The sequence below is a fragment of the Orussus abietinus genome, unplaced genomic scaffold (assembly GCF_000612105.2).
Source record: "Orussus abietinus isolate OABI.00-Male unplaced genomic scaffold, Oabi_2.0 scaffold93, whole genome shotgun sequence".
Classification (NCBI taxonomy): Eukaryota; Metazoa; Arthropoda; class Insecta; order Hymenoptera; family Orussidae; genus Orussus; species Orussus abietinus.
This window is the reverse complement of record NW_019394262.1, coordinates 73454-94669: the sequence shown is the minus strand read 5'-3', so window position 1 is coordinate 94669 and position 21216 is coordinate 73454. Positions and strand designations below refer to the sequence as shown.

At 45.8% G+C, this 21216-nt stretch overlaps 4 protein-coding genes across 4 annotated transcripts in view; 1 reads left to right on the top strand and 3 right to left on the bottom strand.

Moving 5' to 3' along the window:
* The window catches only part of LOC105700657, a 78956-nt gene extending 76209 nt beyond the window's left edge, over positions 1-2747 (top strand). The window contains exon 6 of the mRNA XM_012426709.2: positions 770-2747. Coding sequence (XP_012282132.1) covers positions 770-1024 — 255 coding nt within the window. The 3' untranslated portion in view covers positions 1025-2747. The remainder of the gene's footprint in view (positions 1-769) is intronic.
* Positions 2748-2753: 6 nt separating this feature from the next.
* On the bottom strand, positions 2754-8266 carry LOC105700656 (alpha-amylase 2). The gene is made up of 6 exons (XM_012426707.2): positions 7752-8266; positions 6566-6996; positions 6097-6472; positions 5386-5874; positions 5263-5311; positions 2754-5181 (listed from the first exon to the last, which is right to left on the bottom strand). The coding sequence occupies exons 1-5, from the start codon at positions 7920-7922 to the stop codon at positions 5300-5302; spliced, it is 1479 nt and encodes a 492-aa protein (XP_012282130.1). The 5' UTR covers positions 7923-8266; the 3' UTR covers positions 2754-5181; positions 5263-5299.
* Positions 8267-8306: 40 nt separating this feature from the next.
* Positions 8307-12239, bottom strand: LOC105700655 (alpha-amylase A-like). Its single transcript, XM_012426705.2, has 5 exons — positions 11965-12239; positions 10228-10658; positions 9782-10157; positions 8526-9014; positions 8307-8455 (listed from the first exon to the last, which is right to left on the bottom strand). Exons 1-5 carry the CDS (start codon positions 12160-12162, stop codon positions 8444-8446), a joined length of 1506 nt encoding a protein of 501 aa, XP_012282128.1. The 5' UTR covers positions 12163-12239; the 3' UTR covers positions 8307-8443.
* Positions 12240-14610: 2371 nt separating this feature from the next.
* Positions 14611-20797, bottom strand: LOC105700654 (serine-enriched protein). Its single transcript, XM_012426704.1, has 8 exons — positions 20723-20797; positions 19158-19393; positions 18951-19074; positions 18725-18842; positions 18170-18327; positions 17817-17948; positions 16551-16733; positions 14611-16404 (listed from the first exon to the last, which is right to left on the bottom strand). The coding sequence occupies exons 2-8, from the start codon at positions 19376-19378 to the stop codon at positions 16234-16236; spliced, it is 1107 nt and encodes a 368-aa protein (XP_012282127.1). The 5' UTR covers positions 19379-19393; positions 20723-20797; the 3' UTR covers positions 14611-16233.
* Positions 20798-21216: the final 419 nt, after the last annotated feature.

Genomic DNA, 21216 nt, shown 5'->3' with positions numbered 1-21216 from the left:
GGGCAGCGGGAGAGAGCGAGACCGCGTGCGCAGAAGACCGGTTGGCCTAGCGATCGTTGCGTGTGTAACTCGCATTATAGTCTGAATATTTCATTCATAAGCGGTGCTCGTATTCCATGAACTATAGCATACGGCGAACCGGCCGTAATTACGTTCGGGCTCCGGCCAAGAGTCGTGAATGAATTGTTCTTCCGTTACTCTCGGCGTTCTTTTTGCGCGCCATCTACCGAGTAGCGGACATATCTTCGATTGCTCTGCGAGGAGTAATTATGAAACTGCATCCTAACGTCGAGAAGATCTTACAAGAGAGGTATCCCAGGGCGATCTCTGCGATTTGAATTCTTTTATAATATGTTATAGTGGACTAAAAACTAAGCGACACGTATTTTTTTTATCTTCGATTGCTCTGCGAGGAGTAATTATAAAACTGCAACCTAACGTCGAGAACATCTTATAAGAGAGGTATCCCAAGTCGATCTCTCCGATTCGATTTCTTTTATAATATGTTATAGTGGACTAAAAACTAAGCAACACGTATTTTTTTTTATCTGCCATTAAACACTTTAAGGGGGTAAAACCACCATCCAAAGTAAAGCATGTCAAGGGGCGATTTGGCAGTTTCACCCACAAGAACATATTTTGTAGCCAATCCACCTGGAAAAGCTTTCTCATAACGAGAAATGAAAAATAATATTTTCTTAATTAAAAAAAATTAAAGTAAGCAACTCGCAGCTGAGAGTTAACAAACGTGGTCTGGCTATTGTTTCAGAACTTCCGGGAGCACCGCATAGATGGCGCGGCGCTGCCTCTGCTCTCGGAGGAGCACCTGACAGGCCCGATGGGCATGAAACTGGGCCCGGCGCTGAAACTGAGAGCTTTGCTGGCCCGCAAGCTCGGGGCCTGCACCGTGTGCCTGCACTGCGCACACTGCCACCAGACGCCGCTGCCGGCGCTGGGCGCCGCAGCCGCGGTCGCGGCGTCGACGCAAGCGCCGGGACGGCGGCCCAGCAGTACCGGAAACTGACAAATGCTGGCGGAGACTCCCGGGCCCGAGGTCGACCTCAACCGCGCCCTCAGGATAGAGCGCCGCCTGCCGCGGCCGCTGCGCAGGCCCGAGGCCGTCTTCAAGAAGCCCGTCAATCAGTGACCAGGCCCGACCTCGACCTCGACCTCGACCTCGACCTCGACCTGGATCTGGACCTCGACCTCGTCCTCGAGCTTAGTTCGCCTGGTAAAGGAGGTCAGAGAGATATTGGACTGGCTTTGGGTTCGAAGCCCAACCTGGTGAAGGATCTGAGCCCGACCTCATCAGCACCTTTCGTTCTTGGACCTCCTAGGTCGTTCCACCAGTCCTCTCGTCTTCTGGCAACCTGGAAACCTGTAAAACTCGTAGAAAGGGGGGGATTTTTCCAATGACTCGGGATAAGGTCGCTTCGATTGGAAGAGGTCCGTGCACAAGGTCATCGGCGAGGTTGCCGGAAACGGCTCTGGACTCGTTGGGGAAGACCCAGGTCTCCTGGGTCCCGGGTTAAGACCTTGGGCTCGGGTGACCGTTTGGCGGGGACTCCGCCATTTGTACCTTCCGAGGTCGACCTCGACCTCGCCTCAACGCCTAACGGGCTCGACGACGAGCCCGCTCGGGAGAGAGAAAGACTCCTCGGACTGACTCTTGGACCTTCGGGTCTCCGCAAGGTACTTAAACGGCAACCAGTGCGTCATCGAAGATGGAGGACGCGAAGTCGTGGCAAAATGGCCCACGTCCACGCATACGTCTTCCACGAGGCGCCGTCGAGCTGGACCAGGTTAAACAGTCGTGCATGGGTATCTTTCCTGTCGGCTTGGGCGCTTATCGCATGAAATGCGATTCCGTGACTCCAGACTCGAATTTATACCCATGGAAGGGATGACTCTTTCACCTGGGACCGCTCCGAGGGGCCGATCAGCTGTCAGCTATTGCTGATGCGTTTTTGGTTGTCACTGTGACGACTGTCGAACTTCTCCGGTTTGGCACTAGACGCGTCTCGCGGCCGAGGGAGCGATATATGCCGAGGGACCTCGAATTGACCCTTCCGCTACTGGGCACTATACCTTATAGTGGCATCCAGTTTTGTCATCTTTTCGAATGACGTGCCAGAGACCCGATTCTCGAGTTAGTAGCCTCAACTTTCACGTGCGATGTTGTCCGTCTCGTATACGATTTTTAAATGTTGACCAGTGACGCGATTCCTCAACAATGCAACATTTTTCATGCGAATCTATTCGTATACGACTTTAAAATAGTGACCAATGACGCAACTCCTCAACAATGCAACATTTTTCATGCTAATCTATTCGCAGACGATTTTTAAATGTTGACCAATTACGCGACTCGGCAACAATGCAACATTTTTCATGCGAATCTACTCGTATACGACATTAAAATGTTGATCAATAACGCAACTCCACGACAGTGCGACATTTTTCATGCGAATCTATTCGTATACGATATTAAAATGTTGACCAATGACGCAAGTCTACAACAATGCCACATTTTTCATGCGAATCTATTCGTATACGACTTTAAAATAGTGACCAATGACGCGACTCCGCAACAGTGCAACATTTTTCATGCGAATCTATTCGCATACGACATTAAAATGTTGACCAATAACGCAACTCCGCAACAATGCAACATTTTTCATGCGAATATATTCCTATACGACTTTAAAATGTTGATCAATGACGCGACTCCTCAACAATGCAACATTTTTCATAAATGTTGATCAATGACGCGACTCCTCAACAATGCAACATTTTTCATGCGAATCTATTCGTATACGACATTAAAATGTTGACCAATGACGCGACTCCACAGCAATGCAACATTTTTCATGCGAATCTGTTCATATACGAAAGAAATACCTAGGAACTCGAGAATCGCATTCCAGTATAGTGCCCATATTTTTCCCACCACGTGACATCGTGGTGGAGTTTATTGTAGCGGAAGGGTTAGGCGGATTCGAAACCTTTGGTCAGGTTTGCATGTCACTATAAGTTTCTCACCATCTTCCGAGTTTATCTCAGGGGACTGATTAAGGCCTTATCGCCTGCGCATCCGAACAATGGGGAGTTTACGGGGATGAGGTCTCATCCCCGGTCCAGAAAATAGCGTCTCTCTGGTCCTTTAGTGCGATATTACAATGGCTCCGTTAGTTTCCGTCCTGATCTCGGAACCTGGGCAGAGATTGCCGATCGATTACTCGATTTGCCAAAGGGAATCCTTCGAGGGGCCCGAGGCGCGGCCTGATAGCGAGAAATATGTGCAATAACGATAACACGCAATCACTCGGAGCGCGCGACCATCACACACCGTGTGGACACGTACGGAAGAGATACGTATTTTTGCTCAAATCGTTGGTTCTTTTATAGATGTTTAACGAAGTTTTTCTATGGATGATTATAAACGAGTAGATATATACTAAATTATATTTTTGCTAACGCTCTACGTGGCCGAACGGCTTCGGTCCTCCGCAAATGCGGCCGGCGAGAGGGTCCGAGTTTAAAAGTTAAAATTCGCAATTCTTGAGAGAAAGAGAGAGAGAGACAGGGTGGGAGAGAGTGCGAGTGAGAATGAGTGTCATCGTAGTGACAACGTAAGGTTCTTATTTATTTAGGAGGTTCATCGTTGCCTTATAACACTTGTACGTGGATAACGACGTACGGCGAGGAACTATACTCGATATGTAAAAGGGGGAGAGAAGGAAAGAACGACCGGTTCATAACGACGAGCAGTATTTTTAGATTTACAGTAGCCTGAATTTACTGCGGATTTTAGGGAGGAGAAGTCCTTCTAGGGAGAGAAAAAAATGAAGGAGAAGCCGAAGGGACTTTCGAGCGTTTCTTCCAATTTTTGAATCGCGCGCGCTGGCGACCCACGCGAAGGGGGCAGCAAGTCGTTTGACTCAGTCGTTTGCCGAATTAAGGATTAAAAGAGGATAATGGAAGGAGCACGTGGATGCGAATGAAGTATAGGAGTGTACCTGTCCCGAGGGAAGATTAGATGGCTAGGGAAAAGAATATGCGTCTATAAAAAAAAAGGATGAAGGGTTAAGCGGGTGAAGCTCAAATCGTAAAGAGAAGGAATCGCCATCTTTCGTTGTTAACGTTCTCACTTGTTTTAAAGGCATGTAAAAGTGTCTCAAATACACGGTAAGTTTTTTCCGGATCAATATTTTATCACGCGAATGTGGAGGCTCTATGGAAAGAAAAAATTCCCGGTTTTTAAATTCCTTTCTGTACATTAACTTTATTTTAACGAAGTATGAAATTTCACAACTGTCAGGACCTTTCTTAGGGCGTGGTAAAGTGTCAGGAAATTCGATTCGCCTAGTTTGCAGAAAAGTTTCATAAGCAACTGACGAGATGCCAGTTTCATGCGTTAAAAACAATGTGCAAGAGAATTTTAGGAATATCTTTTATTCCCTTTAGGTCGCGCTATATCATATTTCAAAAAAAGCGCCATTATTGCCGTTCTTCACGAATAAGAAGTCACGTTAGTCAGCAACGTAAGATGGCTAAAGTCCCCTCCCTTGACTTCTGCTTCATCCGTTTCTTTATAGACCCAGGAACGAGAAGCTCCGGCGGCGTTTACTTAAGAGAAAAGAGAATCAAGATGGCGGACGGGAGGCGAGGTGTACATACTGCGCGCTTGAGCATTTATTTATACCGTGCTTTTACGAGAAACCCGTAGTATTTTATTTAGGGTCGTAACCGAATCAGGTGCTCGCCAGGAATTAAGAAAGAAAGAGTTAAGAAAGCGGACGCGCAAAGAGAAGCACTCAGGCCGTGTACCGGAACTGTTGTAACCGGAACACAGCTTGGGGAAGAAACGCGTCACGGCTGTTTTGTGATACTTCAGTTTCCCCATCCTCGACGGTCCCCTCCTGCGAATTCCGTTCGTATATTCAGCCCCCTCCTACGTTTCCCCATATCACCCCCAACCCCATCTACGAGCCCCTGTCGCAAGTCTGTCGTGTATTATTTTACAATTAACTGTCATATTATGTATAGTAGGAATTAACAGTGAAAAGAAAACAAAAACAGTGCACTTTGTTTCTGTTAAAATAAAATTGTTGAGAAGATGCTGCCCCGGATCAGTTCCCTTGGGAGAGGAAGAGGTTCTCCCTTGTCCTTCGACATTGCCTATGATTTATTAATTCACAACTTCGTTAAAAAAAAAAAGAAAAAAAAATAGGTATTTACAATTTCCTAGGATCACATCACCTGTTTGATGAGAAGTCATGGGTCAAGCTCTTGGTGGTCACAGCTTCGCCTGCAAGAATTGGGCATCAGGGGAATTATCAAAAATATTCTAATTACTGTAGCTGGAGAGAATTGAAAGATTACCCCTTTATGTATCGCCATAACTCCATCCTCTTCATTGACAAAGATCTTAAAGAGTGCTCTGCCATCTGTCTGGACCTCGACGGTCTTGCCACTGCACTTTCTGTTCACCAGATTACCGGAGATGACATCGCAGTATCGTCCTGCTGGGAGATTAGTCCACAAAGTCTGGACCAGGTCCCACTTGTCACCATTGACGACAAAGAATCCTTTGTTGCCGCGGCTGAAGCCGATCTGGTTGCTCCCATTGTCCCACCAATGACTGATATCAGTCCCATTGACAACGTTGCGAAAGCGGACCATGTTGTAGATCTGTCTCCACCTGTGCTCGCAAACCCACCCAAACTCGCAGGACCCATCGGGAAGAAATTTCGGAGACAGGATGTTCCCTCCCGCATCCGCCGGAGGTCCTTGGTCGGAATAATCAAAATGAAAGGAGCTCATGATCCGCGGCACCCCGTAAGGATGAGCCAACATGAAGGCTACAGCCATCTGCAGATAAATCAAGAGTCTCCTAAACGGTCTTTCAAATAATATGGAAAAGAAATTAAAGACACCTTGCACCTTTCTAGGTGGGGACCGCCACCTTCACCATGGAGGAAGACCTTAATAGGATAAAAGGAACAGTTATCCTGTATCGTTTAGAGGTCTGGTAGGTGAGAATGGACCATCTCCAGGGACCCAATAAGGTGAAGCTGAGAGTAAAGGTCCTACCTTGTATTCTTTAGAGGTCTTGTAGGTCAGGACGGAACCGCCACCTCCATGTCCCCTCTGGTTGTCATGGTTATCCACGAACACCAAGGCGTCCTTGGAGGGCAGAAGTCCCCAGGACTCTCCCCAGCTGATCAGCCACTTCAAGTCATTCTTGCCCTTCATGGCGTTGCTCAATTCAAAGCCATAGCGAAATTCCGTAACGGCAGCGAACCCATTGTACTCCTGTTTCGAGATGGCCTCACCTCCCATGTCGATCACCTCCTGGAAGATGTAGGGACGAGCATCAGCCTGGAACCCATGGTCCACGTTGAGATTGTCCAGCCTCTCGTAAATGATCTTCAGATCCTGAGGCCACATGTGCTTGGCGGCGTCGATTCTGCAACGACGAATATCCCACGTTAGAACCGCGGCGGAAACGGAAACTCGTTATTTTGCTTTGAAGTAAATCCTATTAGCCTGGGCAAGGTACCGGAAGCCAGCAACACCAGCCTGGATCGCCTCGTTCATGAAGTCTACGAGAGCTTTGCGGACGTCCTCCTTCCTCTGGTCCAGGTCTTTCAGTCCGACCAGCTCGCAGTTCCTGACGTTCTCCGGATCGTTGTAGTTGGTCACGGAACAGCCGATGTTGAAGTGTTCCGGTCCATATGGAACGGCCCAGAATTGGAACTTACCCGGGTTTGCCGTAGACCCACCTGTTCCTATGGGGTTTGGCTGATCAGCGCACATATGGTTGAGGATAGCGTCAACGTAAATCCTGACCCCTGCTCGGTTGCACCTGTAGACCATGTTCCTGAAGGAAGCCTCATCTCCTGATCTGGTGGTCCAATTGTAGGAGATGGGTTGGTACCTCTCCCACCAGGGCCTGGACCGAACTATCACGTTTTCCTGGATCGGCGAGACCTGTGGAATTAAATTCCCTTGCATAACATTCAAGTTAATGCTGAAATTTTTAATAAGTTGCGCTAGTCATGTTAAGTTCATGTCAAGTTAAGTAAGGAATGAGTCCGTTGCAGGTGCTATTATAATGTAGCCACCAGTAATGCTAAGTTTCCCAAGCAATAAGTCTCTTGCAAGTGCTACTGAAATTATGCTACTTGTCACGTTGAGCAATTTAAATATAAGACCCTTAAAAGTGCCCCTAAAATTATGCTCGTTTCTTCAAGGAATGGGCCTCTTACAAGTACTACCAAAGTTACACCACCAGTAATGCAATGTTTCCCAGGAAATAAATCCCTTACAAATGCTACTGATATGATGTCACTTGTCTTGCTGAGCAATTTAAAAAATGAGTCCCTTACAAGTGCCCCTAAAATTATGCTGTGATACTTGTCGCGCTCATTTTTCCAAAGAATGGGTCTTTTTCAAGTACTACCAATGTTACACCACCAGTAACGCAATGTTTCCCAGGAAATAAATCCCTTACAAATTCTGTTCAAATTATGCTATTTGTCATGCTAAGCAATTTAAATATAAGACCCTTACAAGTGCCCCTAAAATTATGCTGTGATACTTGTCGCGCTCATTTTTCCAAAGAATGGGTCTTTTTCAAGTACTACCAAAGTTACACCACTGGTAATGCAACGTTTCCCAGGGAACAAGTCCCTTGCAATAGTCCTCGCTAGGATAAGACTAGTAATCCATTTCCTGGGCATTACTTGGACTCCGCCAAACCCCATGGGTCCCAGAAACCGCTCGCACTCTTCAGCAATGTCTGTCCACGTCCACTCGAAGAGGTGGACCATGCCATCATGTCCAGGAACGTAATTCGGGCTCTTCTGGGCAACAACTGAGCCCAGCAGGGTTAGGACGCAAGCCACCGCGAGCATTTCGATAGACTCGACTCCTGATAAAGACCTAAACTTCGTTATTTATACGCCTTGACATTATCGCCGGTTCTTCACACGGTTCCTGATCGAGCTGCCAGAACAAGGTCCAGGATGATCGATCGCTTTCTTTCCGGATAAATCGCTGCTTCCGACAATTGGTAGCTGATTAGATGATCCCCAGTGGGTGTGTCCGTGTTATCAGGACCCGATAGACCCTTATCGTTTGCACTACACTACGGTAATCTATTTTCCCAGCTCCCCCAACTTCAGAAACACACATCCAGGCTAGAAATTTATCCCGCAACAAACATATAAACTATCATAGAAAGGCTCGCCACGTACTGGCGAGTCCATCCTTCGCACTTCCGGAAGCATGACAACTGCTTTAGCGATACGATAAGAACGCACGTTTATTGTCAAGATAGTACAAGAGGAAGCAATTGTCGCCCCTCGCAAACAGGGGCCATCTACTCTAGGTGCTGGTTCAATGGATTGTAGATAATGTTAACGGACGCAGAGAGTCATAGCTTGGCCTGGAACAAAAAGGAATTTCGTTGGTAGTGGTAAATAATTTACAAAAATTTAAATCGTCAAGATACGGACATTTCCATGAACGGCGACGACGCCGTCTTCCTCGTCCTTGAGGATCACGATTCCTGCTCGACCCTGGTCGTCGACATCAACGATTTTTCCGGTGCATTTGCCGTCTTTCAGCTCCCCTGAAATCACGTCGCAGTACCGACCAGCAGGCAGGCCAGTTCCCAGGCTCTCTCTGAGATCCGCATCCTCAGCGTTGATAGCAATGAAGCCTTTGGATCCACGAGAAAACGCGATCTGGTTCTTCCCGTTGGTCCAGAATTTCTGGAGCGGCTGATTTCCAACGGCATTGCGGAATCCCACCATTCCGCGGATTTGTCGCCACCGATGCTCGCATACCCATCCATTTCCGCAGGCACCTGCTGATGGAGGATTCGGGGAGATAATGTTGTCATCGGCATCAGCTGGAGGACCGATGCTGGGGTCGTCGAAGGCGAAGGAGCTCATCACCCGCGGATGTCCATCAGGGTGGGCCAACATGAATGCCACAGCCATCTAGGGGGTTAAGACGATCAGTGCCATTCGAAATACTGGATTTGAATGTAATAGAGATGAGCAAATCGATTTTGGTCTTATAGGCTTGGTCTTGGGCTTGTACATCAAGGTCTTGGTCTTGGATTCATGGCCAGGACTTGGTGGCATTACAATATTCGATATGATACGACATCGCTGTCAATATGAGTATAAATGTCGATAACGTGGCGCGCTGTTTCAGGTGGCATATTAGTTAGAAGAGTTCATCTTTACTAACGGCGACATCGCTGGACCAACATGAAAGCCACGATCATCTAAAGGGTTAAGACGATCAGTGCCAATCGAAATACTGGATTTGAATGTAATAGAGATGAGCAAATCGATTTTGGTCTTATAGGCTTGGTCTTGGGCTTGTACATCAAGTCTTGGTCTTGGATTCATGGTCAGGACTTGGTCGCATTTTCTGCAAGACCGATTTTACTCGACAATTCTCTGCACAATACTAACATATTGCACTCCATGTCCCCAGAATGTCTAATGTTAGTCTCTTACCATCCGGATCATGCCATTTTACAATATTCGATATGATACGACATCGCTGTCAATATGAGTATAATGTCGATAACGTGGCTCGCTGTTTCAGGTGGCACATCAGGTAGAAGAATCCCTCTTTACCAATATCAATTAAATTCCTCGGCGTCTTTCACATGGCTTTACAATGTATTTCTCAGGATTTCTAATTACATCGAAGGAGCCGAGAGAAATCATCCAAAGACACTAGACATTACCTTGTACTGTTTCGGGACCTTGTAGGTCAGGATGTCGCTACCTCCGGCCCCATGTCCTCGTTGGTTATCATGGTTGTCTATCATAACCAGAGCAGAGTCAGAAGGCACCAGACTTCTATCTGGACCCCAGTTCTCCAGGTTCCTTAAAGGCTCCTTTCCATGGAACATCTCACCTAGGATCATCCCATACAGGAAGTCAATTACGGTCGCGAAATAATACTCTGACTTTTTCACAGCCTCGTTCCCAAGATCGATCACTTCTTGGTAGATGTAAGGACGAGAGTCTGCTGGGAATCCGTGGTCCTGGCTGAGGTTCCTGATCCTTCCGTAGATCACCTGGAGGTCCTGCGGCCACATGTGCTTTGCTGCGTCCACCCTGTTCATCGAGGAACACTCGTGCTAAAATGAAATACCCTCGACTAAGGAATAAAAGATGGAGAGCATACCGGAAACCAGCAACACCAGCATCCACAGCTCGGTTCAGGAACTCGACTATCCTCTGACGAACGTCTTCCTTGCTCTGATCGAGATCATGCAATCCTGAGAGCTCGCAATCCCTGACGTTGGTTGCGTTTTGGTAGTTGGATATCGCACAACTGGGGTGGAAATCATTTCTCTCGTACGGAACAGCTGGATAGTCCAAATTCTGGGGATCTGCCTTGGATCCTCCTGTCCCTACAGCTGGGGATGCATCTGCTGACATGTGATTGAAAACGGCGTCCACGTAGATCCTGACACCGGCTTTATTGCATCTAGCAACCATTTCACGGAAGGACTTCTCGTCCCCTGATCTGGTTTCGAACTTGTAAGAAATTGGCTGGTATCGCTCAAACCATGGTCTACCAGTCATCACCAAGTTCTCGTTGATAGGAGACACCTGGGAACAATCGTTAACTCTCATTATTGGTAGAGGTATTGCTTCACATGTTTGAGGATAAATTTTCCTCGCGTCGAATTCTATTTGGAGATAATTTCATGGTTAAATAATTGAAATAACACTGCCGAGAAGGCGGCAAGAAGTGATCGACACTGCCTGACAATACGTAATTAAGGTACCATGAAAGTCTCTTTTATGAAACTTCCCCTAGAAATTAGATGTATCGAATCGCTCTAGAAATTGATCTAGTGAACTTGGAGGCTTGAGCCCATGAAATTTCTTTTTTTCTAATTTATTTATTCATCTATTTTTAAATCATTATAAAAAATGTAATTTTATTACTGCCAGGACCTTCCGTAGGGCCTCTATATTCACTTAATGAAACTTCAAACGATCCGGTATGCCCATAAAAGTTTGATAAACGATTTACTCCTTAGTTACCACTTTCCTACCACCTTAATACATGGATTGTTCTATACAGAAAATAAATCTTTGGTTAAATGTTAATCCTCTTACGGTAGTCGATTCAACATACGGAATTCATGAACATTTACAGGCTACAAAGAAATGTTGCACGCGTGTATGCGTTCACGTGTCTCAAAGGATTAAGGTGATATGAAAGTGCCGACACAAAGGTCTCGTTTATGAAACTTTTCTCTGAACTAGGTCTATCAAATCGTTTCAAAGTTTACAACTTGAATATGTAAGTTATATGAAAGCTTGTGACACCCATGGAATTTTGTATACAGAATTTAACAAATCCCTATGAACAAATTTTCATAAAATCTCAATTTCGTCGGTGTCGGGGCTTTCCTTGCAACCTTTACATTTACATTGTAAAATTTGAAATGATTCGATAAATTCAGTTCGTAGAAAAGTTTCATGAACAATCGACGCCTCGGATGTCACTTTTACATCCCCTTAAGGTGTTACGCAATTATCATACATATACTAAAAAGTGAAAATATTGATAAAACTTATCTTCCAAGAGGGTGCACCGAATAATTTCAAACTTTAACACAAAGTTATAAAATCCCTAAGGAAGAACGCGATGCTCGTGAAATGTCATTTTTTTGTTTATTTCTCCTGTACTAGAACCAAGATCACATTTTATTTGTGAAAAATGAAATTTAACGAGCATCGCATTCTTCCTTAGAGCCTTCATAATCACGTGCCGAAGTTTCGAATGATTCGGTGTATAGAGAAAAGTTTAATACATTTTTTTGACATTTGGATGTATAGAATGAGGTGATTTGACACCACCTTAAAAAAGTATCATAAATCTGCGATTTAGTTCCAAGTGTACCTGAACACCTCCGAAACCCGCGGGTCCTAGGTACTCCTCGCATTCCCTGGCAATGTCTGGATATTTCCATTCGAATAAGTGCACCATGGTCGTCCTGTCGCCGACATAGTGTGGATCCTTCTGGGCAAGGACACCCACAAAAGCCAGGACGAAAGCCACCGCGAGCAGCCACATCGCGCGAAATAGTGTCCCCGTCATTCCGGCGTTCACTATTTATCCAACATTGTTGTTTGCCCTGGATAGGCACCTTGCACTTGAAACACGCTACAACGAGCAATTTTTCATGGTCGAGCTGACAGGCTCTGGTACACGATGACACTTGCCATCGCTTGCCCAGCTGCAGCGCTCACACCGGGTGATGTGGCATAATCTAGGACTGATGTTTGAATAGGCCTTTATCTAGATCAGTGGCCGTCCACTACTGCGACGTTAACCGGTAATTGAAACAAAAATACTCGTAGTATCATTAACCATCGTTGGAGGGAATGGAAAAAAGGATGACGGAAGGACAAGACCTGACAGTGGATGTATTCTCGGACGTGAATTAACTTCCATTCAACGGGATTTCACTCGTCCTTCGTCAACTTGGCTTGACTTTACAGCCTGATTCAGCAATCTCTACACAAGGCATTTTTCCTGATCACAAGGCCACATTGATTATCATCGACAAAGCGCCCGATAAGCAATTAGGAATTTTGGGATTCACCTGATTAGTCACCCGAGCTGAAAGTACAACTGCAGGGTGTCCATTTAGAGGAGGACCAAGAAAGAATTGAGTAAAACCAACATCACGGCTCCATTTATTTAACCTTAGCACAGATTATCACAACAATTAGGGAGATGAAACCAGCCCGAGTAGCATCAGCAATTTCTTTTTCTTTCTCTTGCCAAGCAAAGTCGCGATGCTTGGATATGATCTGCAATGCAGAGACCTCGAAGTTACCCGTGTAGAAAACTCACTAGATCTAGGATAATATCCTAGCCCTAGCTAGGGGTTTCCAGCCTAAACCTAGATAGGCCCTAGGTAGAGCTTGATGCTGCATCCAAGACTTTTCCTAGTCAACGTCAAGTTAAAACCTAACTAGGATGTAATTTGACATCCAATACAATCTTATCCACACTTTTCATTAACACCTAGCTAGGGCCCACATAAATTCAACTACTTATCAACATCAATTCCTGCAATTTTTTTTTACCGCCCCAACTTAGGATGTCCTGACCCCACACATAAATGTGTGACATTCTAACCCAAGCTCTACATCGGTAGACTGGAGTCCTAGCTAGGTCCTCGCAGACTTTCAACCTACATACGAATTTAATTCCTCATCGACATAATTCCCTCCAACTCTTCCTTTACCGCTCCAACTTAGGAGGTCCTAACTCCACACATAAGTGTGTGACATTCTAACCCAAGCCCTACATCGGTAGACTGAAGTCCTAGCTAGGTCCTCGCAGATTTTCAACCTGGATGGGAATTTAACTCCTCATCGACATAATTCCCTCCAACTCTTCCTTTACCGCTCCAACTTAGGATATCCTAACTCCACACATAAATGTGTGGCATTCTAACCCAAGCCCTACATCAGTAGATTGGAGTCCTAGCTAGGTCCTCGCAGATTTTAAACCTACATCCGAATTTAATCCCTTCCTTTACCGCTCCAACTTAGGATATCCTAACCCCACACAAAAATGTGTGACATTCTAACCCAAGCCCTACATCGGTAGACTGGAGTCCTAGCTAGGTCCTCGCAGATTTTAAACCTACATCCGAATTTAATTCCTCATCGACATAATTCCCTCCAACTCTTCCTTTACCGCTCCAACTCAGGAGGTCCTAACCTCACACATAAATGTGTGGCATTCTATCCCAAGCCCTACATAGGATAGGCTGAAGTCCTACCTAGGTTCTGGCGGATTTCCAAGACGGGTACGAAGTCCCTCCCGATTCCCGAAATCCAGGAGGACAATCGTCTTTTTGCCTCGTAGACGGACCTTCGCAGGACCTTCGAAGAGGCAGGAGGACGATTGTCGACCGCCAGTTGCAGTTCCCGACGTGGGGACAGGTGTTCTCGGGTGTTCCTTAGGTGGCCCGAGTCGATGCGATCGGCAAGCGTTAACTAATTAATCCCACGATCGCACCTCGATCTACAGAAGGTATCGGGCATCGGCATCGGCGTTTAACGCGCCTTTCTCGCGTTTAGTTTAGCTCGCCTAAGAGCGATATCCCTCTGGAGATCGAGGGTGCCCCAAATGGCCACGGCGTGTGACGCCGATCCAATCGGCCCGTTTAAGCCTCCTCGGTGTTTATTTTATTCGCTAGAAATAACACCCCTCATTCGATCCTATCACAACCCACGTCGAGAGATGATAATGAGCTCGCAAGTGCCGATTCACGGCGGGAAAACGAAACAAACGCCCCGGAATGACGCTGTGAATGTCTACTTATGTGTACATCACATTTGTTCTCCTTCCGCTCGCACACCCACATATATATTTATTTATGTATATATATATCTCTTAATCGTTGCGTCGGAACGGTCTATCTTCGGGGTTGATTCGCTCTTTTCGGTATCCTGACGATCCCTTTCGTAATCTTATGTATATATATATCTGTATATATTTATATCTATCCTTGACATTTATGCAATCCTGGTGCACATAACGTGACGATATAAAATATCTCTGACGTCGATCACTGCACTTACGGTAATGGAAATCTTCCGTCCCGAAGTGGACCTTCAGGCTTCCTTTGATATCCTTGCGATTATCGGGATTCTGGCAAATGGAGAAATGGAAGTGATCCTTTGATTCTAGACTTATGGCGATAACATTAACACACACATAACGATGAAGTTAGGTGTAAATCCTCGATTTTAGAGGACACCATCACATAGGAGGCTCCGAATTTCGAGGCTTCCAAGCGTCTCTTAACATACTAATCTCGATCTTTTTGATGATGTTGATGTTAGGATTGATGGTCTTAACACTTTACCCAGGGAGTCGATAAATAGGCCTCTTTTACCTGCGCTTATTAACCTGCCGCCTGTTAATTGGCGTCTCTTAGCTAAGCTTGTTACCTAGTGGCCTATTAATCATCCCGTTTTTATCAGCATTCATTTATCCTCTTTTTAGTAAAGTTAATTAATCCAAGTCTTATTGATCCTCTCTTACGCGTTACAGTAAATCCTAACAAATTGTTAACTTCGATTAAATCGAGTTTCCGTCCATACTCCAAATGTTATCCACGTGTCGTTTACATCTGCGCATATCAGTTTGCACAGATTTATCGTTACGTAACTATCTTGACCAAACTGGGGAATTTGATTTAGAATGAGCCGTTTTTTTCTTTTAATTTGCAGTCGGTAGATAAAGAATTAAGACATTGTTAACCCTTTTAGGGGCGACCGAAATCGTTGGCACTTGTCGCAAGACGATATATCGTTGTTCGGCACTAAAAGGGTTAATCTTCCCAACACCAACGTCTATCAGAAGTCGAACTAACGCTCAAGGAACGATTACGCATCCGCCGTATTTGTACTAATTACGATAACGCGTTCCCACGCTTTGGACGCGGATTATTCTCCGCGATAAGAACAAGAAATCTTTCGTCGGACAATGCTTGAACAGCTTCGTGAGGAGCACAGGCTTTAGTAGCCGAAAAGTCAATGGACCTCGATTTGTCCGAGGAAGTACATTAAGTTCCACGAAGTTAAGCACCTCCAGGCAGAGCTTGAGGTCGACGAAGTATAGTATCAAATATATAATTCGAGTTCTCGCGGCGTGACGAAGTCGACGGATATGTGTAGTAACAATGGCATCAACAATTCCACCTCGAGAGGAACGTGACAAAGAGACACAGGAACCGATCCTGCGAGTTGCAGGAGGAGGATGACGGAAGCGCGGAAAAGGACAGAAATCCCTCCTCAAGGAAGAAGTCCTGAGGAAAGAGGAAAGCCCAACCGATGATCGAACTTAGAACTTGTGCGTCTTGTAGAGCCAGACCAGGTCCTTGCGTCCTGGGCGTCGCAGGACGAACTGAATGTAGAGGCCACAGGGGTTGGGCTCTACCTCTGGGAAGGCGTTGTCCTCGTCGAGGCTGAGGAGCCTCGGAGGTCCGGTGGCCTCTTCGGCCTCCTCTTCGGGCACGGTGGCCTCTTCCTTGTCGCCCTTGGCCTCCTCTCCCGGCTCGTAAGCCGGGCCTATCTCGGCGTACTCTGCCGAGGAGGCCTCTTCGGGCTCGGCCGCGATAATGGCGGCCGGGGCCTGCGGTTAGTTGCTCCCAGAGTGCTGTTTCTGATCGAACCCGGCGTCGCTTCCGCTGGAGCTCAAGGACGTGTTGCTGCCGTACGGATCCAGGGACGATTGCACCGACATGCTGCGCCCTTGTCTTATCACTCTGTGGGGGGAGAGCTTTCCGGGGTCGACACTGGTTGGGTCTGCCTGCAACAATCCTCCGGTCAAGTGCATTCGGGCACCGGCTCGACCATCTCAGGAAGGGACTCCGGGTCGACGTCGAACTTCTCGAGACCGAGGTCGAGGCGAAGGACCCGACCGTTCCTGAATGAGGAGGCCGGTGGAAGACGCACCTGATAGGCCAGAGCATTCATCACGATGGTGTCCGGCACCAATCTCAGGGGGTGGACGTCGCGCATCAGCACGTTCGCCGGGATCTTGTGGAACTGGATGTACTCCAGGAAGTTGTGGATCACGTCCTTAAGCTGCACGTTCTGGTTGCTGTCGCAGTACTTCTTGCTCCACATCAAGGCCGCCTGAGGAGCGAGATTCGATGTTGACTAGTCACCATTTCTTCGCGTTTGTGAATTCGGTTTGTTACACGTATTTTAGGAACGTCTCGAGGACGCACACGTATATTATTTTGTTAATCTACGTAAAATTGTGAAAATTAATGTACGTACAAATTTATTAATGTACGCAAAATGGTAAGAATTAATGTATGTACAGATTTATTAATGTATACTGGGAGACATCAATGCCCTCCCAACCTGCACAGGCGATACCGCATCTGCAGGGGAGGCATTCGTGTCCGCTACTGTTCGTGCAATGGTGAACATTAATGTACGTACAAAATTATTAATGTACAGAAAACTTTAAATTTGACGTGGAATAGGCGGACGTTTCGACGTGCAAGAAACGTTTCCATGCAACGGATTTAATACCATTGATAAGCAACGATTTTTATACCCATTGAGAGGCTATTCACTTGAAAATCAGTGATAACGATTGCCTTTGATCTTATATGATAAATAATGCGATTCGGTAAGGAGTTATAATCAGCCTTAAAATTGTGGCAATGTTTTGGAGATTTCCATCGATTTCCAGCTGATTAGATTTAGACCATTAAAATCCATTTCCTGAGTGAATACCCCCTCGCCCTATTCTATATATAGCGGCCATATTTTAAAATTCGATATTTTATTTTACGATCTCGCTAGTCATATTATAAAGTCACTAGGCGTTTTATAAATCAACCTAGAAAACACTGCCGCATTTTCAAATTCATTAAATGACTCCAATATTGAATTGTGAACATTTCCAATTGTCGTCAGAACATTCCATTGTTATGTACAAAAGCAACGTGTATTGTAGACATGTAACAAAATGCAGCATTTTCTTAATGCTAAATTTAACATGTTGCACCAATACACCGTGAATGTAATTCGTAATATTAAATCTAGGGAAATTTAATTCGGAATATTTAACCGTCTAATGTTTACCAACGTCGTGCTAATTAATATTGAGAGATACGTAATATTAAATGTAGAGAAATTTAATTCGGAATATTTAACCGCCTGATGTTTACCAACATCGTGCTAATTAATATTGAGAGATACCTGGAACTTGGTGAACTCATCAGCTTGAAGTTCCCCTCTACCTAGGATTAGACGAACGACATGCTGAGGAAGCAGCGTGAACGATCCCAGGTTCAGCACCTCGTTCCCGTTCGCGTCAACGAACTCCAACACCTGGTGGAGGTTTAGATTTTATTAATAATCCACCGATAGATCTCTCAGTGATAGGCTATCTGGAGGAATAGCAAGCTCGCCGGAACGAGCAAACACGATACCAATCGGTTTCCGATAACGAATCGATTGATTCGCAGGCCTCGGTAATCACGGTCTAACAGTGGCGATTTGGGACACCTCTTTGGGCATTGTACCGAGATGTACTCGAGACTTGTCGGTACCTTTTGAACCAGTGACTTGGTTCCTTTGTACTGGATGTAGCCCTCTGCTGATGCAAGTAGCGCACAAACCGTGTCCACCGTGATGCAGCTTTCCTCGAAGCCGCTGCAAGCTTGACGAAGATTATCCAGCCCATAATAATCCGCAGCGTTCATTACCCCTGAAAAAAAGAATAACAATTGGCAGCAACAATGTCTCCCGAAATGGATAACACGGGATGTTATCCCTGCGCGCAAAACAGGGATTCGCAGACATAACCAGACATTTTACTTGCAACAAACGTGAACACTTGGAAATGGGCTTGCAGCACTTTTGTCCAGAGACATTTTTCTTATATTAAAAAAGAACGAAGAAACGATTATAAATTCTGTTCATAGTTGCAATATTCTTATCGGCAATATTTTTTGGGCTCTTGTAACAAATTCATGAATTACATCTACGATCCGATATAATTGCAGTTTCGTCGTTGGTGGGATTAGTATACACAGTAAGAGGGAAATTTGATTATCAGTACTGTTCTTTGTTAAAAGCGCAAATGTCTTTTTTTTTCTGTATACCTAAAAGAGTCCTGGGCTGGAGAGTGACACATCCCGTGTGGATGTACTCGATCAGCTGACGGAACACGTCAGGTTCAAACTCCTTGATAGTGAGAGTATGGTGCTGATAAGACTGCGCCTATCATGGAAAACCATAAAATTCAGAGCAAAGAACACCCACAGGGGGTTGTTCGCCACCTCTATATCAATAAAGAAGCAACGAAAAGGAAATGTACGGATTAATCACCTGTAGGGCTGCGTTTTGTTGGTTCAGAAGTGGCTCCGAGCTCCTTTTCAGGATCAGGCGGATTTTGTTCTCCTTGGGGGGCGGTTCTTTTTTTTTCTCAGGATACAGCATCTGGTGGAACACCCTGGAATGTTAAGAATTACTTTAATATGTTAATATTCGGATCTTGACCATAGCTGAATTATTGAAAGGCGAACGCCGTGTCACCTGCTTCTCGCTGCCAAAACCGCCTTGACAGCGCAGACTGGTTCCTTGGTCTCGCCGACCAAGAAGGTGACGTCGCAGAGCTCTGGCATGCTCGCCAGGAACTTCATGTCTTCGGCGAGTCCACTTTTGTTCTCGAAAATCGAGTAATCTGGCTCCTTCATTAGCATATCCGCCGCCGCCCCTAGGGCGAAGCCTCTCCCCGACCCCGAGGCTTCCGGCATTGAACCCGTGCTGTCCTGAAAGCGCAAAATGAGGTTCATTTATAGTTACCACCTCTAACTAAACCTCTAAAACAAGATCCTACGATCGCCATCGATGCAACCTATACATTTAAAAATCTAAAGCTGCCCTAGATAGGGTGGAAAATATTATTGTAACCCGTGCTGCCATGAAAGCCCAATATGAGATTTATTTATAATTTCTATCTCTCAATTCTATCTTCAAAATTTAGAAAAAAAGATCCGATGATCGCCATCGATGTAACCTATACGTTAAAAAATCCAAAGCTGCCTTAGATAGGGTTGAAAAATACTATTGTAACCCGTGCTGCATTGAAAGCCCAATATGAAATTTATTTATTGTTTCTATCTGTTCAAAATTCAAAAAACAAGATCCGATGATCGCTATCGATACAACCTACACATGTAGAAAATCTGGAGCGGTCCTAGACAGGGCGGAACCTTGCAGAGTCAAGGGTAACATTGCAGAGTCATACATCTCCACGTGGAGGATAAGTAGGATGCCGTGTGTATGTTCAATAAAGGAAAAATCAAACAAAAATATGTAGAAGGAACAATTCAATTTTAAGGAGACCCTAGCTAGGCGCTAAAATCTAGATAAAATTGGCTGGGATGTTAAATTAGATCCTAATCAGTTAGTTTGCTCGATTAGATCCTTATTGTTAGTTTGACGTTAACTAGGAAAGGTGTCTTGGATGCAGAATCGAGTTCCAGTTAGGGCTGAAAATAACGTCAAAGCCCTAGCTAGGGTTGGAAAATGATGTGAAAGCCCTAGCTAGGATTGAAAATTGACGTGAAAAGCCCTAGCTAGGGCTTAGGTACTATTCAGCATTTCCCGTAAATTTCCACTAGCAGCTCCACAATTTCCGTCGATTTTGTATCTTCGGCATCGTAAATGTCTCTCTTCTTCATCGTTACCGAACGAAGTCTCGAGCTACACTTGTGCAAAGCCAAAGAGAGGACTCTCTATCTCTGTCGTTCTTTCTCTCGGCGAATTGCTTGCGTAATTCCCCGACATGAATAATTCCCATGCGGCGACTCGAACCGGCTCCCAATCAAGAGATCGGCCCGTAATTGATTGGCCATTGCATCCGATAATTAACGGTCCATTTGCGGTTACGCGGTGACTCGTACAATAAAAGATGGAGGAAGAAAGAAGGGAAAAGGAAAGCCGGGAGAGCAAAGTCATCGATCACTTTTCCCGTCACTTTTTTTTTTTTTTTATAACATCAAGATAACAGCCAGATTTCCGATGCGGTTGGAAATTCGGAAATGTGCAAGAAAATTGCGGATCGCAGGTGAGGAGCTTAAACGAGACAACTTTACCTGTTGCTCGACGCCCGGAGCTTTCTCGCTCGGCGGGTTGTTTCTGCCGCGAAAAAACACTTTTGCCTCTCTTCGGAAAAAGGGATGACTCGGCCAGCTCTCCTCCCGGGTAGATAACACGAGTTATCAGCGTTCCGGAGATGAGCCCTCTCCCTGGGAGCTTTCCTCTCCACCGAGTCGAACCAGAAGCACCATCGATTACTTCCTAGCAAGCCTCGCTCGCCCCCTGAACTCCACTTCCGCAAGCTTTGGCCTCCCCTTCTCGAAAAAGCTCTCACGAAGGGACGTCTCGGGTGGAAATATCCTCCGAGCTTTCGAATTTAGGCGACAAAGAATTACCAAAACCAGAGCTTGCGCGATTCGACCAGCACCAACGTCCTCGTGAATGGGTTCCTCTATGAATGGAGGCCAGCTTTGCGATCGAGCTTTCGCCTTGAGCCGAGGAGCTTCCACTCCGGAGAAAGCCCCCTGCGCGTGCGCGGAACGGAAGTCGA